Source organism: Mandrillus leucophaeus, unplaced genomic scaffold, assembly GCF_000951045.1.
Source record: "Mandrillus leucophaeus isolate KB7577 unplaced genomic scaffold, Mleu.le_1.0 Scaffold504, whole genome shotgun sequence".
NCBI lineage: Eukaryota > Metazoa > Chordata > Mammalia > Primates > Cercopithecidae > Mandrillus > Mandrillus leucophaeus.
The window spans coordinates 279071-294224 of NW_012105410.1; the positions used below are offsets into that span (position 1 = coordinate 279071).

Below are 15154 nucleotides of genomic sequence, written 5' to 3' on the forward strand. Positions count from 1 at the left end.
ATCGGAATGATACTTTTCTTAAGTCAATGCCCTTAAGTTAGTTCAGATGACTGAACAATAAAAATCTAAGGGAAGCAAATAAAGCAAAACAAAACAAAAAAACCCACATAAAGTATAATAAGAATGGGAAATACACTAGGAAGGAAGGTATATATTGCAAAGCCCAGAACATAAGATATTCCTCAGAATGACATATTGCAAATAAACATTTTTTTGAATGTTAACAATTCTAGAGGTGTTTTCACATGTTTTCATCTGGGTCTCACAACAATCTCGTTTGCAAAGGAAATCCAAGGCTTGGTGAGAATCATTATCAAAAGCAAAAGAACACTTTCAGGTAACAGTATCAAGTATTAAAGCGTTCAAACTAAAGTAGAAAAATCAGAACTGAGTATCAGAACCTTACATAAATAAACTACTACCACTGGGACCATTAATGCTTTTCTAGTTACCCACTCTGAGCTGTAATGAAGGGTATCTTCAAAGAAGACTTACATTTGTTACTTCCTTAGCCTCTGTTTTAGCTTCCTTGTTGGTTTCTTGGGTTTTAGCAGCAGCTTTGGAGGCAAACATTCCCATAATTCCTTTGGGCTGCTGGGAAACCTGCTTGGATGCAGGTGGGCCATGACCATTGGTGGTCAGCTCATTGTTGGCTTGTGTCTCACTTGACATGTGAAGATGTGACTGCTCAAACTTTTTGGAAGATGAAGAAGATTCAGCAGGAGATCTAGGGACTGCAGCTGCACATTGTATAGCACTAAATCTAGGGACAGAAATGTTACATTAAGTTAATGTCAGCATATGCATTCTTGGGTGGTTCAACAAAAAAAAGAGAAAGAAAAAAAAACTAATGTCAGTATACAACCTTATTTTCAAATTCTTGCTTCTTCCACACAATACTTAACTCTAATATTGTTTAAAATCAACTTTAGAAAAATGTTGTATGAAACTCTCTATTACATAAAGAAACAAATACTAGAGAGAAGTGAGTCACTTGTACTAGGTCATACATCTAGTTAGTAACAGACAGGGTTGGAATTAGGTGCCTTCTACCACCATCAATTGAATATTCTTGCTTTTTTTGAAAAAAGTATCCTAATTCAAAAAAGAATGCAACCAACCATAATAAAAGACGCAGTAATTTCATTATCCTTGGGAAATGAAATAGCCCTTGTTTTTAAAGACCTTCCTCTGATAGGGCTAGATTTGCAATAAATATTGACTGAATCAAAACTAAGCTTTAAATATTAACAAATTTCCTGGCAACACTCTTGGCCAGAGTAAATCATGCTGCAGGGTTAGGTGTGCTGGCTCATGCTTGTAATCCCAGAGGTTTGGGAACCTGAGGTAGGCAGATCGTGTAAGTCTAGGAATTTAAGACGGCTTGGGCAACATGGTGAAACTTTGTTTCTACAAAAAACACAAAAATTAGTTGGGTGTGGTGGCACACGCCTATAGCCCTGATTACTCGGGAGGCCAAGGTAGGAGGATCACCTGAATTCAGGAGGTCCAGGTTGCACTGAGCCATAAGCTCATCACTCAACTCCAGTCTAGGGAACAGAGTGAGAAGCTGTCTCAAAATAAATAAACAAATCATGCTTTAAAACAAGGAAAAGGCTGGGTGTGGTGGCTCACGCCTGTAATCCCAACATTTTGGGAGGCCAAGGCAGGTGGATCATGAGGTCAGGAGTTCAAGACCAGCCTGGCACACGGCAAAACCCTGTCTTTACTGAAAATACAAAAGTTAGCTGGGCATGGTGGCACGTGCCTGTAATCCCAGCTACTCAGAAGGCTGAGGCAGGAGAATTGCTTGAACCTGGGAGGCAGAGGTTACAGTGAGCCAAGATCACACCACTGCACTCCAGCCTGGGTGACAGAGTGAGACTCTGTCTCAAAACAAAAAACAAAAAAAAAGAAAAATAGGAGAAGCTGGCAGCAGAGCCACTGGCTCCAATAACCTATAGTCCTTGACAGCCATTTGTTAATAATTTCTAATAATACTAACGGCACCAGACAAGTAAGTATGCCCAAGGCCAAGAGAAGAAAATTGGTGGAACAGCTTGCGTGGCATATTAAAGGGAACATACATCTCTTCTCTAATCATTATAGAAGTGCCGTTTCACACAAATCCATAACGTAACATTCCACATTGTGAATAGGTAATTAATTTAGCCTTCTCACAGGATTATTTTCTTTGTTAGAAAAAGCAAAGTTCCCCAGCTTTTTCTAACAAAGAAAAATATTTTATTTTTCCCAGTCTTGCTTATTGAGCATACGTAAGACCTCCTTGAAGTCTTATTTATCTTTTTTATTTCAGGCACCCAGCTCAAGACCTGGCACAGAAAAGTGCTAGAAACAACATGTTGAAAGAATGACTAAGTGAATGAAAGTGAGGCGTCTGGCTTCTCTCCCTTCTTTAGTGTATCACCTTCAACTTGGGGTGCGAGATTTCTAAACTATGTGGTGATAGCAATTATCTTAAAGATCAACCAGGCACAACTTCGAGATTAACTGCTAGAACACCTAGTCTAATGAAAAAAAAAAGAAAATCCCTGATACATCATTTCATCTCAGAAGTAACTTTAGACTGGACAGCCCCAAAGCTAGAGTCAAAAGCTCCAAAAATCTTGCACTGATTTATTATGGTCTTCATCAGAAAACTCTGTATTTACACACATCTTTTGTGCATCAGAGTTAAGAACAGATGGAAATCATTTGCTTTCACCCACTGCTCTTCCTCTCTGGCCTTGCAGTACTTCCACATACAAGGAAAAGGGTAATGTTTTATTTCACTGTCAATGTCTGAAGTTGGCGTTGAAACAACTCTTTCTCCTTCTGGTTTGAATTCCACACCTTAGGGTCAGGACCAGGAATTGGCAATGAGGAAGAGACCGAGTTAGGCTGGGAGTATGTCTGATGACAAGAGATCTCTGGTCAATCCTAAAATTTCAACTTTCTTCATGTCACGGCACTTAAAACACACGAAATCATGAGTCAGATCTCAGTTGGCCCATAATTCTCAGGACCAAATACAAACTCATTTGTTGGAAATAAATTCACTTTTCTACTGAGGATACTTTAAGTAATTAGGTAAAGTTTCACTGAAGTGCTTCCTATTACCACATTTCTACTTGCCATGTTTATTTTAGTGGGCCCTGGCAGATTTCATTTTGAACTTTTGCGTCACTTTTATTCTTGTTTGCTTACTTGCTAGATACAACAAAGGAACTGATTTTTAGAGCCTGGAATACCCAACTAGATTTAAAAATTTTTTGAAATCTAGTAATATATTTCAAATAAACTTATCAGGGTGTTAATATTTTCTTGAAGTCCTTCCCTAAAAGACAAGAGACTTATAAATTATTACTCTTTGGCTATACATTTGTTTATTTAATAAATATTTGTATACTTATGCTCAAGGTTTTGAGCTAAAGAAAAAAAAGAACTAATGTCTATCACTAATTCACTCAATAACTACTTATTAGTGTGCCAGGCACTATTTTGGGTATATAGTTAACAACTGAGACACGATCCCTATTCTCATGGAACTTACAGAAACTATGGCAATTCTGTCTCTCTCTCTCCCTGAGGACCCATCTTTATCAGTCATCCCACCTCCCCAGGATTTTCAGCCTTTTCTTCTCTATAGCACCCTCCTAACAATCCAAGTTCAAGTCATTCTCAACTTTAGAAACGTATATATCCTTCCCGTCTCAATCCCTCCTTAGCTACCACCCTCTTTTCTGCTTTGCAGTCAAATCTCCTGGAAAGAGCTGTCCATATTTGCTGTCTCACTTCCTGTGTTCCCATTTACTTAGCTCACCAGAATCTGGTCACTCCACTGAAAATGCTCTTACCAAGGCTATCACTAAATTCCATGGATAATTTTCACTTTCTAACTTACTTGGCTTCTCAGCAACGTTTAACATTGTTGACTGGTCCCTCCTACTTGAATCTCTTTCCTTAGGGGCTAAAACCCCATATACTCTTATCTCTGATGGCTCCCTCTTGAGCCCCCCTTTTTCTGTTCTTCCCTTGAAAAGCAACTATCATTAAATAGTGCTTACTATGTGCCAAGTGCTATTCTAAGTGCTTAACATATAATAGTCCATTTAATCCTCTACAACCCTATTTGGCTGGTACTATTATCAGCTTTACTGACAAGAAAATTGAGGCACCGAGAAGTTAAATAATTTGCCCAAGGTCACGCAGCTAGTAATTTGGCCTAGAGTTTTACTTTCTGCCCTTCTTTCATTGTATACATTCTCTCTGCATAACTATCTACTACTGTGGCCCAGTTACTATTCTTTCTGATTCCAAAATCTCTCTTTAACCCAGATTTCTCTCCTTAGCTCTAGATTCACCTATCTTTTGCGATGGACATCCTCACTTGGATTTCTCACAGGCTTCTCAAACTCAACATCTCTAAAACCCAATTTGTCATTTTTCTCTCTCTCCTAAAGCCTGCTCCTCCTGTTATATTCCCCTTCTTAGTACTCAGCTGCTCAAGCCAGAAGCATGGGTATCAAACTTTTAATACCAAGAAAGGCTGTCTTCCCCCATCCCCTACCCCCACACACCTTGTCCCTGACCATTACCATACATTGAGGTTGTTTTTTATTTTTTTTTGAGACAGAGTCTCGCTCTGTCGCCCAGGCTGGAGTGCAGTGGAGTGATCTCGGCTCACTGCAAGCTCCGCCTCCCAGGTTCATGCCATTCTCCTGCCTCAGCCTCCCGGGTAGCTGGGACTACAGGCGCCTGCCACCACGCCCGGCTAATTTTTTGTATTTTTAGAAGAGACAGGGTTTCACCGTGTTAGCCAGGATGGTCTTGATCTGACCTTGTGATCCACCAGCCTCGGCCTCCCAAAGTGCTGGGTGCTGGGATTACAGGCATTAGCCACCACGCCCGGCCACGTCAAGGTTTTTTGATGGTCATGACTCATTAAACTTCACACCTCTCCATCCCCAACAGTACAACTTTACATCAGAAAACTATCGTATCCACCTGGATCACTGCCACATTTCTCCTCCCTGATGGCCTTGCCTCCAGATTATTCTCTTCTGATCTATCTTCAATACTGCAGCCAGAACAATCTTTCTAAAATGCAATTTTGATAATTTCACTCCATCTGCTTAAATATTTTCAGTGGCTCCCCAGTGCTCTCAGAATAGAGTCTAAATTTTTATCCTAGTAATCAAAGCATAATGTAATTCCTGCTTGGCCTTTTTAGTCTTCTATCTAATTATTTCCTACCTTTCACTCTAAGTTGCAGCCACAGAAAACGATTGTGGTTCTGCACAAGCATGTTTTCTCTCTTAGCTCTGTCCTTAGCCTCTCATTTCTCCTTTGCTTGGCTATTTCTACTGGGCCTTCAAGCCTCAAGTGAGATGTTATAACCTTCAGTGTCATAAGTCATAACTGTCTTGTCCCCTGACTCTATCCATCCAAAAGTGGGAGATAAGTGCCCCAGCCAACATCTTCCCCCAATATTCCTCCTATTACAGCACTCTTACACTGTATCATAACTCCTGTCTCCCATCAGTTACATGAAAAGGTACGCGGGCACATTCACTCTCCTACTGTATGGTATGTCATAGGTATCATGAGATATTTGCTGAATGAATTCAAATGATTTTGCTCAGTACCTGTCACAGCAGTAGGTGCTCAATATATATCTGGGGAACTGATCTGAATTCTCAATACAACCCCACGAAGTAGACATTATTACATCGAATTGAAAGGCAAAGAAACCAAAGCTCAAAGAGTTTAAGTAATTCGTCCAATGCCACCGGGCTACTAAGCAGCAAAGCCACAACTCAAGCCTGTGACCACCAATTTCCAAAATGTACATGCATTATAGCCCATTACCTCCTTGTGCTGTTAAGGATACAAAAGATTTTAAAAACCTGATCCTGGTATGGAAGCTTAAGAAAAAGTTGTTTTTGGATGAAAAGTAGAGGGGTATCAAATTAGGAATTATTTTTTTAAGGACAACATTTGAACTAGTTGAAGGATAGGTAGGATTTAGACAAGCAGAGACTGGGTAAGGGAGTTAGAAAGGGCACGACAAACATTTCTGGTGGCAGTGACAGGATAAATACATGAGAAGTAGATTTATGGGGAGTCCACTGGGGTTTTCAATATGGGTTGTGGCTGCTATTTTTCACCTTATGATGTACTAATAAAACCAGGCATGTGTCTTATTGCAAGATAAATGGGGTTTTACTAGACTTGGCATTCACTCTTAAGAGGCAGCCACTGTGTAAACATCTTACAAAATCAATTCGTAAAGAAGCCCACAAGGAACATTAAGAAGCTTACTTGCTGCAGTTCTGCAAGTTGCTTTTAAGGATGTCATAGTCAGTATTGAACAGAGGCCCACTGTCCTTTAGCATGGCTTTCTGGATGCTGTACACATGGATGCTGGCAGTCACAGCTAGCTTGGACTTCACTGCTACAAGTCAACAGGAAAAGCAGTCTGTTAATACACAAACTTCATAGCATAGAGGACTTTAACAAGAAACCCTTTTGCATTAAAGCATTTGTAATCTGCGGTGGTCCAAAAAACTCTAAAAGGCCACATAGCCACATATACAGTAAAACATCAACCCTTCTGTCTGCAATGGGGACATTATGACAAGTTGGTGGTGGTGAGTCATTTCTAAGTACAGCACCTGTGAGGGTATCAGTCATGCAGTGGACACTCAGTAAATATTAATGATTGATGATGACTACGATGATCTTTTTCTTTCGGTCAGAAAAGAGCCTTACACTATAGCATATAATTAAAGAGGACTAAGTAATTTATATCTGAGAATATCATTTATATATTTCAATTTTAGTTTAGAGAAAGCAACTCTATAATAAAAACAATGCAAACTAGATAAGCCTATGGAGGAGAAACACAAAAGACCACCACAAGAACAAATGTTAGGTTCTGTGAAGGAAAGGATTGCAGCTAACTTGTTCCATGTCCCCAGTTCCTAGTATAGAGCTTGGCACATAGTAGATAATCATACCTATCTATACAATAAAGAAATTTTGCTTTGCTTAACACTGTGGGAATTCAGAAAGTAAAAAGTAGACAAACCCACCACTCTGAATACTTTAGAGTTAAATTTGGTAAAATACCCCCATCCTACCCTCACAGGCAGGAGCTGTTTCTTTTTAAAATACACATATTTTTTGTGTCCCTGACATGGCTGCCCTCCACCCTCCTCAGTCCCAATCTGTGAAATGGGGCCTGCAGGCCAAGGAGCCTTTATATACAAAGTACAACAGTACAGGTTTTGTCTTGAGATACAGGTCCAAGATCAGGAGAACCCTGTTATTAAATTCCTTTGAATTGGGTTTTTAAACAATCGAATGGTAGCACTAATAGTCTTGAAAGAGTGAGACAAATTTAATTTAGAAGTCTTTCTGACTTCCAGAAAAGCATTCTTTAACTTGCTTCCTAAAAAAACTGCCACTGTCTTTTTACAGTTGATGAGGTAGCTCATATGGTATTCATAACAGTTTCTGCATGTGTCACGAGTTTTGAAATTCTATGATAAAAGTGCTTTATAAATGTCAGCAGCTATTGGCCCTAAAAATGGGAAGTTAGGCAGATGTAGTATCATATTTTAACATGCTTCAAAAACTACTAATAAAATGACTATTGGGCTATTCAGTTAAATAGCTAAATATATGCAGATGTTAGAGGCAGATTTTTTATTGCACCTACATTGATGCCATAAGAGGAAAACTTGCTAAGTCACTAAAACACTTACCTTCCAATTTATCTTCTCTCACTACTGCAACCTTGTGGCACTGTAAGAAAACAACACTTGATTAGTGCTTAATGTAAGAATCTGCAATTTTAATTTCCTTGCCCCAATAATTCAATTGTGCTTGGATGTGAATTAGGAAAACACCAGGCACTCCTTAAAATATATGTTATAATTTAATAAAGTCAGACTCACTTTTAATTTGCTTACTTTCAGGAAAAAAATAATTTGCTTATCTTAAAACTTCTCAATAAGGTTAAGAAAAGTGATCTAGTACAGATTTCAGTACTACAATTTAAAAAATAAAGCATCTCAAATCAGTGTGAGCAAAGGCTTTTTAGTGAGTGATTTAATAAGAATTACTGTATAATCACATGGAGCCACATAAAAATTGGATCTGTTCCTCATACCATATACCAAAATAAATTCTAAATGGATCAGAGATTTAAATGTAAAAAATGAGGCTGAGTGCAGTGGCTCATGCCTGTAATCCCAGCACTTTGGGAGGGTGAAGTGGGTGGATCACCTGAGGTCAGGAGTTTGAGACCACCTTGGCCAACATGGTGAGGCCCTGTCTCTACTAAAAATACAAAAATTAGCTGGGTGTGGTGGCAGGCGCCTGTAATCCCAGCTACTCAGGAGGGTGAGGCAGGCGAATCACTTGAACCTGGGAGGCAGAGGTTGCAGTGAGCAACTGCACTGTGCCACTGCACCCTAGCCTAGGCAACAAGAGTGACACTTGGTCTCAAAAAAAAAGAAAAGAACACACACATGCACATGAAAATATGTGTGAATTCTATAACCGGCTATAACCTAAGAAAGAGGGAACATTTCCTAAGTATAATTTGAAATCCAGAAATAACTGAAATAATCTATTAAAAAAAAATTTAAATGAAAAAAAAAATTTAGTACAAAAACAAACAATAAAGTGGAAAAAAAATCTGCAACTTACATCACAAAGGGTTAATATGCAACTTCTAAAAATAAAGAAAACAAAGACTAACAACCCTTTAGAAAATGGGCAAGAGAGGCCAGACGCAGTGGCTCATGCCTGTAATCCCAGTACTTTGGGAGGCTGAAGCAGGCAGATCATGAGGTCAAGAGATGGAGATCTTCCTGGCCAACATGGTGAAACCCCGTTTCTACTAAAAATACAAAAATTAGCTAGGCGTGGTGGTGCATGCCTGTAGTCCCAGCTAGTCGGGAGGCTGAGGCAGGAAAGTCGCTTAATTCCGGGAGGTGGAGGTTTCAGTGAGCTGAGATTGTGCCACTGCACTCCAGCCTGGTGACAGAGTAAGACTCCATCTCAAAAAAGGAAAAAAAAAAAAAAAAAGGGCAAGTGGTAGGAACAGATAGTTCACAGAAAAAGAAATATAAATATCCCTAAAACATATGATAACATATGCTGTACGGAAACAGGCACTTTCATACATTGTTGGTGGGAACAAGAAACAGAGTGATATTTGGCAATATCCAACAAAAGTACACATGCACTCACCCTTTGACCAAGCAATTCTACTCTAGGAATGTAACCCTAAAACACACTAGCAAAAATATACAAAACACATAGACACTAAACTATTCACTACAGCACTATTAACATCTGTAATAGCCAAAGATCGTAAATAACAACTACCAATAAAGGATTGCTGAATAAGCTAAGGTATATCTATCAATGTGGCACTATGTGGCTATAATAATGAGGAATATTTCTATAACTGCTGTGGAGTGATGCTCTGAATCTACCGTTATGTAAAAAAAAACCAGAGTGCAAAATAGGTTGCACGTATGAAAACATTTATCTAAGAAAGAGAGGCAAAATTAATATATATTTTCTTATATTAAAAATATATACAACAGGCCAGGCGCAATGGCTCACGCCTGTAATCCCAGCACTTTGGGAGTTTGAGGTGGGTGGATCACGAGGTCAGGAGTTCAAGATCAGCCTGGCCAAGATGGCGAAGCCCCGTCTCTACTAAAATACAAAAAAATATTAGCCGAGCATGGTGGTGGGTGCCTGTAATCCCAGCTACTTGGAAGACTGAGGAGGAGAATTGCTTAAACCCGGGAGGCAGAGGGTGCAGTGAGCCGAGATCGCACCACTGCACTCCAACGCCTGGGCGACAGAGCGAAATTCCATCTGAAAAAAAAAAAAAGGAAGGAGAAGGCAAACCCAACGTAATAGTTACCTGTAAGGGAAAGGAGGGAACCTATGAATTGAAAGCAAAATGGAAAAAAAAAAAAATTGAATTTAACTAGATATTGAATTGGTGGCTTCAGTAGAGTGAGGAATTATTTCAAGTGATTCTAAAATACAGGATGACTGTGCATCCTTAGCAGGACATATCCTACAGACAAAGAACTGCAAAGAAATCTTATTTTCAGTAATCAAATTGTTGGTAATAATACTGGTTTTGCTTTTCGAAACCTTGTATATTTGTGTAAAGCAAATAGATATTTTTGTTAATGTTCGGAATCACCAAAATTCACAACATAAAAAAAAGAGCAATCTAAACATCAAATAAGTATTTTAAAAAGTGTAACCATAAGTTTGAGCTGGGATTATTAATGTTCTCATAATGTGTTTTCTCTTAAAACAGGCAGTCCTAAAAATATCATTTTTACTGGTTTATTTAAGGGAAGAAAAAAGTCAGGTTCTGTAAAACTGCACACTAAAAATTACAGAGATTATAAAAAGTACAGACCATTAGGAATGAATCACTCAAAACCTATGCAGTTTTGCAGTAAAGAGCCCTAAAAACAGTAATTCGCACCTCATGAGAAGATCTGAATAGACCAGACAGGTCAGAGTGGCTATATACTGCCTCGGGGGATACTGAAACTACGTAAAAAACAACAGAATGGAAATGCCAGCTGGTGCTAAAACAATGCAGACCAGAGTAGAGCTCTGATTCAATGGGTTCCTATTAAAGTGGACATGGGAGTTAGGGAGCATCCACAAACCCAGAGCCTAGGAGGGGGTAAGCCCCCTGTTCTTAGCAGAACAGGGAAAACATGGCTAGCTGATGAGAGAACATTCTTCATAGAAAAATTACGGCTAAAAAAACAGAAAGGCCAGGTGTCGTGGTTCATGGCTGTAATCCCAGCACTTAGGGAGGCAGAAGCATGAGGATCATTTGAGCCCAGAAGTTTAAGACCAGTCGGCCAGGTGTGGTGGCTCACACCTGTAATCCCAACACTTTGGGAGGCTGAGGCGGGTGGATCATGAGGTCAGGAGATCGAGACCATCCTGGCTAACACAGTGAAACCCCATTTCTATTAAAATACAAAAAATTAGCTGGGCGTGGTGGCGGGCACCTGTAGTCCCAGCTACTCAGGAGGCTGAGGCAGGAGAATGGCATGAACCCAGGAGGCAGAGCTTGCAGTGAGCCGAGATCGCGCCACTGCACTCCACCCTGGGCGACAGAGCAAGACTCCGTCTCAAAAACAACAACAAAAAAACCCAGCCTGGGCAACATAGTGAGACCTCGTCTCTAACAAAAATAAAAGTAAAAAATTAGCCAGGCATGGTGGTGCATGTCTGCAGCCCTAGCTACTCAGGAGGCTGAGGCAAGGGGATCACTTGGGCCCAGGAGTTCAAGGCAAAACATCACCATTTTGTAACCTTTAGTGAATTAATGATTTAGGCAATGATTAAAACTAATCTCAGCTAAAATCATTAGATGAAAAGCTAATAGGGAACCCATAAAGCATAGATCAGGTTGACAGTTCTTCACATTACAAAAAGAACCAGCCAAACATTTCCTTGAAATTTTCAAATAATCCTCTGGAAGAATCTCTGGAATGAGATTTGAAGGAAGCTTTCACGTTCTATATATTTTTAAACATTTTTTATAATAATCATTGGAAAAATAAAAATTATTTACATTAAAAAAAATCCAGGTCAGGCACAGTGGCTCACTTCTGTAATCCTAGCACTTTGAAAGGCCGAGAAGGGCAGATCACTTGAGCTTAGAAGTTCGAGACCAGCCTGGGCAACGTGACAAAACCCTACCCCTACAAAAAATACAAAAATTAGCTGGGCATGGTGGCGAGCACCTGTAATCCCAGCTACTTACGGGGTTGAGGCAGGAGGATGGCTTAAACCCAGGAGGTTGAGGCTACAGTGAACCGAGATTCTGCCACTGCACTATAGCTTGGGTGACAAAGTGAGACCCTGTCTCAAAAAATAAATAAAAATAAAAATGATTAAAAATCCCATACAAAGCCGTGTAATGTCTTTTTTCTTTCTAGAAGCACTAAAAACTTGAAAAGGAAATTATTAATACAAGAATTAAAAGAACAAAACCTGACATAATGCTTAAGAATTTGCCTTTCCTTAGGATTCCCTTTAAGGGAAAAAAAGCATAGGTAAGCATCCACATTTGGTCAATTAATTCCACAGGGCTCCACAGAGCTTCCCAGTGAGGCTATTGGGAGGGCAAGTCCAGGGCTCCAAAATCCTCACAACCACTTCAACCACAGCAACCACGCTCTTAATAAATTTTACATATAGAACTCTGATTAAGATTTTGTTTGAAAAAGCATTCTCCTGCTAAAAAAAGATAGGCAGAATTTAAATGCCATCTTATACTTAGAAACAGAAAACCTTTTTATAAGCAAGCCATGGCTTAGAAGTTTTTAACTGATTATAGGTTATACATCATTTTGAAAAATGGTCTCAGAAATATGCACTGAGGAACACAATTTGAACACTTTCAGTGTCATCCAAGAAAACTCTGGACTCTGAAGACCAACCATGAAGACTGTCCAAGAATCCTAAATTAAGAGCCCCTGTTATAATGGGTCAGTTTGAGTAAAAATCTATATTATCTTAAAACACAAATTATTAACTTGGGATCCTATTCCAGAAGATCCATGAACTCAAAATTTTATGAATATCAACAAATGCATTTTTCTTTCAGATTCTCAGTGACCAAAAAAAGAAAAAAAATTACTGCTTTAAAGAAATATAAAGATTCCCAAGTAAAGGCTTAAATATGACTAGATTGAGGGTACTGACATAACTAAAGAAAGAGACAGAAGGTTAGTTGACCCTGTAAACAGAAGAAAATATGACAATCAGCTATAATCTTTGACAATAACCATTCAAGAGCTCTAGAGTGGCAGAACTCCGGAGGCAGGTTTATCTCTGAAAGTAAATGAGTCACATCTGTTTAACTTTGCTTCAGAGATATAAAAGACATCTTATTTTACACTTGCAAATATCTTGGTTATCATTTGGCTTGCCAAATAGCTTGCAAACAAGAAAAGAATATGTTGGCTAGAGAGTATTAAGTATCTGATCCTTCTAGCAGTTTTGTTGCTCCTTGTAAATTACTAAACGGACATTCCAGTTTTATTTTATATCACCCAAGCTGGAGTACAGTGGTGCAATCACAGCTCACTGCAGCCTTGACCTTATGGGCTCAAGTGATCCTTCCCACTTCAGCCTCCTGAGCAGGCGGGACTACAGGCGCATGCCACCATGCCCGGCTAGTTTTTGTATTTTTTGTAGAGATGGGGTTTCGCTAGGTTGCCCAGGCTGGTCTCGAACTCCTGGGCTCAAGTGATTCTCCCAACCCAGCTTCCCAAAGGGCTGAGATTACAGGAGCGAGGCACTGTACCCAGCCTGACATTTCAGTTTTAAATCTCACATGCTTGAGACTCAATTGCTAAAAAACAAATCCAGTCAATATTTTGACAAATCAGGGCTCTGAACTTATGATTCTGAGGGAAAATCAAAGGAAAGAGGAAAACGTAGTAGATCTTTGAGAAGGGGCCACCTGACCTTTGGGCAAAGTCCCACGGGGCTTTTTATGCCCAAAAGAACCTTCAGACAGGAAGTTTGAGGAAGTGAGAACAGAGGAGGTATGCCTTACTTTTGGGAGGACGCCAGAGAGGGGAATTATTAAAGTTCCCAAGGCCCAGTGTGGTGCAGGAGAGGGAACAAGCCATTTTAGCAGAGCTTCTGGTACCCACCAAGGCATGGGAGTAACAGAATGATCCCTGTGCCCCTGAGAGGGACATGAAAATAGCTAAGAAAAAAATCAAGCAGACCTGAGAAAGCTTTACAGTCAGGATGATGAAATCCAGCAGTCACCTGCGGTGCCAGATGACCAGATACCAGGTGGGACTACAAAAAGAAGAGGAAGGAGAATAAAATGTTCCCACCCTATGCACTGCATTAGCCATGCTCCTGCCAAAAACCCTTACCCTTTAGGCACTTAGACGTAAGCCTACCCAAATGAATGTTCAAAATTAAAATGAAGTTCAGTTAAAGAAATTATAATTTTTGAACACTTGTATTCGTGATTCGAAATTTGAACAGGTGTAAAATTAAGCACCATTGTTCCCCATATACCTTCAAGAGGGAAAAAGAGATACAGGGAATAACAGAAGCAGTCTCCTAACATCTTATTGCATAATAATGATACAGTCTCTGCATCACAGCCAAGATATTACCCAAACTTCTCAGTTTTAGATTTAGTCTAAACACCCAAAATAATCATCACCATCAAACAGCTCTTTAAAACTACTATAACACAGAATCTTGGTTTTTTTCTCTCCCCTAAACTATGTTATAACACTCCTCATAACACAAACACATTTAAGCTCATTACAAGGCTCTGAGAACTTACGGAATGTCCATTCTGAATGAGACTGCCAGACACCAAATAGGTAACATGCAGCTGGGCTCCTGAATTTTCTTTTCGTTTCCTTTCAACATAATCATACAGCATCCTGTTCCAAAGAAAACAAGCCACAAGTAAGTCATCAGTAAGAGTTCTTACATGATCAACTCTTAATTAATGACTTAAAAGATATATGAAATCTGGTAGTCCATCAAATTTTCTGAACAGTAGCATTTTTGCTTGGCTTATGGTCAGTTAAAAAAAGGATGGACTGTAGACAGGACATGGGGAGTAGAGTCCACTTGTATGGAGCTGGCACAGTGATCAGTGTATTAACTGAAATAAGATTAATAATAGACGAAGAGGGACTGAACCTGCATTAAAACAGTGACAATGATACATAATAAATAGAACACTGAATCAAGAAGTAGTCTGGTAACTGTCTAAGCTCTGGATAAGATAATTAATTTGTCTAGGCCTCTTAATATCCCAAGGTGTGAACAGGAGGGTTATATTAGATTAGTGATTCTTTTAACCTGGGATTCAGGTGGCCATCTATAACCCTCCAACCCTAAAGTTTCAGCAAATGTTTATGTGCTTTTTTGGGAGGAGATGTGTGAGAGTTTTCGATGGATTCTGAAGAGTGAATTACTCCAAAACATTAAGAACTACTAAGTATATGATCACAAATGTCCAGCTCTGAAATTCCAATTTTAAGATTACTCAGATTTAATGCCGATTCAGAATTGC

General features: G+C 39.4%; 1 protein-coding gene across 2 annotated transcripts in view; it reads right to left on the bottom strand.

Moving 5' to 3' along the window:
* POLD3 (polymerase (DNA-directed), delta 3, accessory subunit) overlaps positions 1-15154 on the bottom strand; it is a 51523-nt gene that overhangs the window by 22931 nt on the left and 13438 nt on the right. For both annotated transcript variants that reach the window (XM_011996178.1, XM_011996177.1), the window contains exons 3-6: positions 14411-14513; positions 7773-7812; positions 6325-6457; positions 496-763 (exon numbers count right to left, since the gene is read on the bottom strand). In XM_011996178.1, the coding sequence (XP_011851568.1) occupies positions 496-763; positions 6325-6457; positions 7773-7812; positions 14411-14513 (544 nt within the window). The remainder of the gene's footprint in view (positions 1-495; positions 764-6324; positions 6458-7772; positions 7813-14410; positions 14514-15154) is intronic.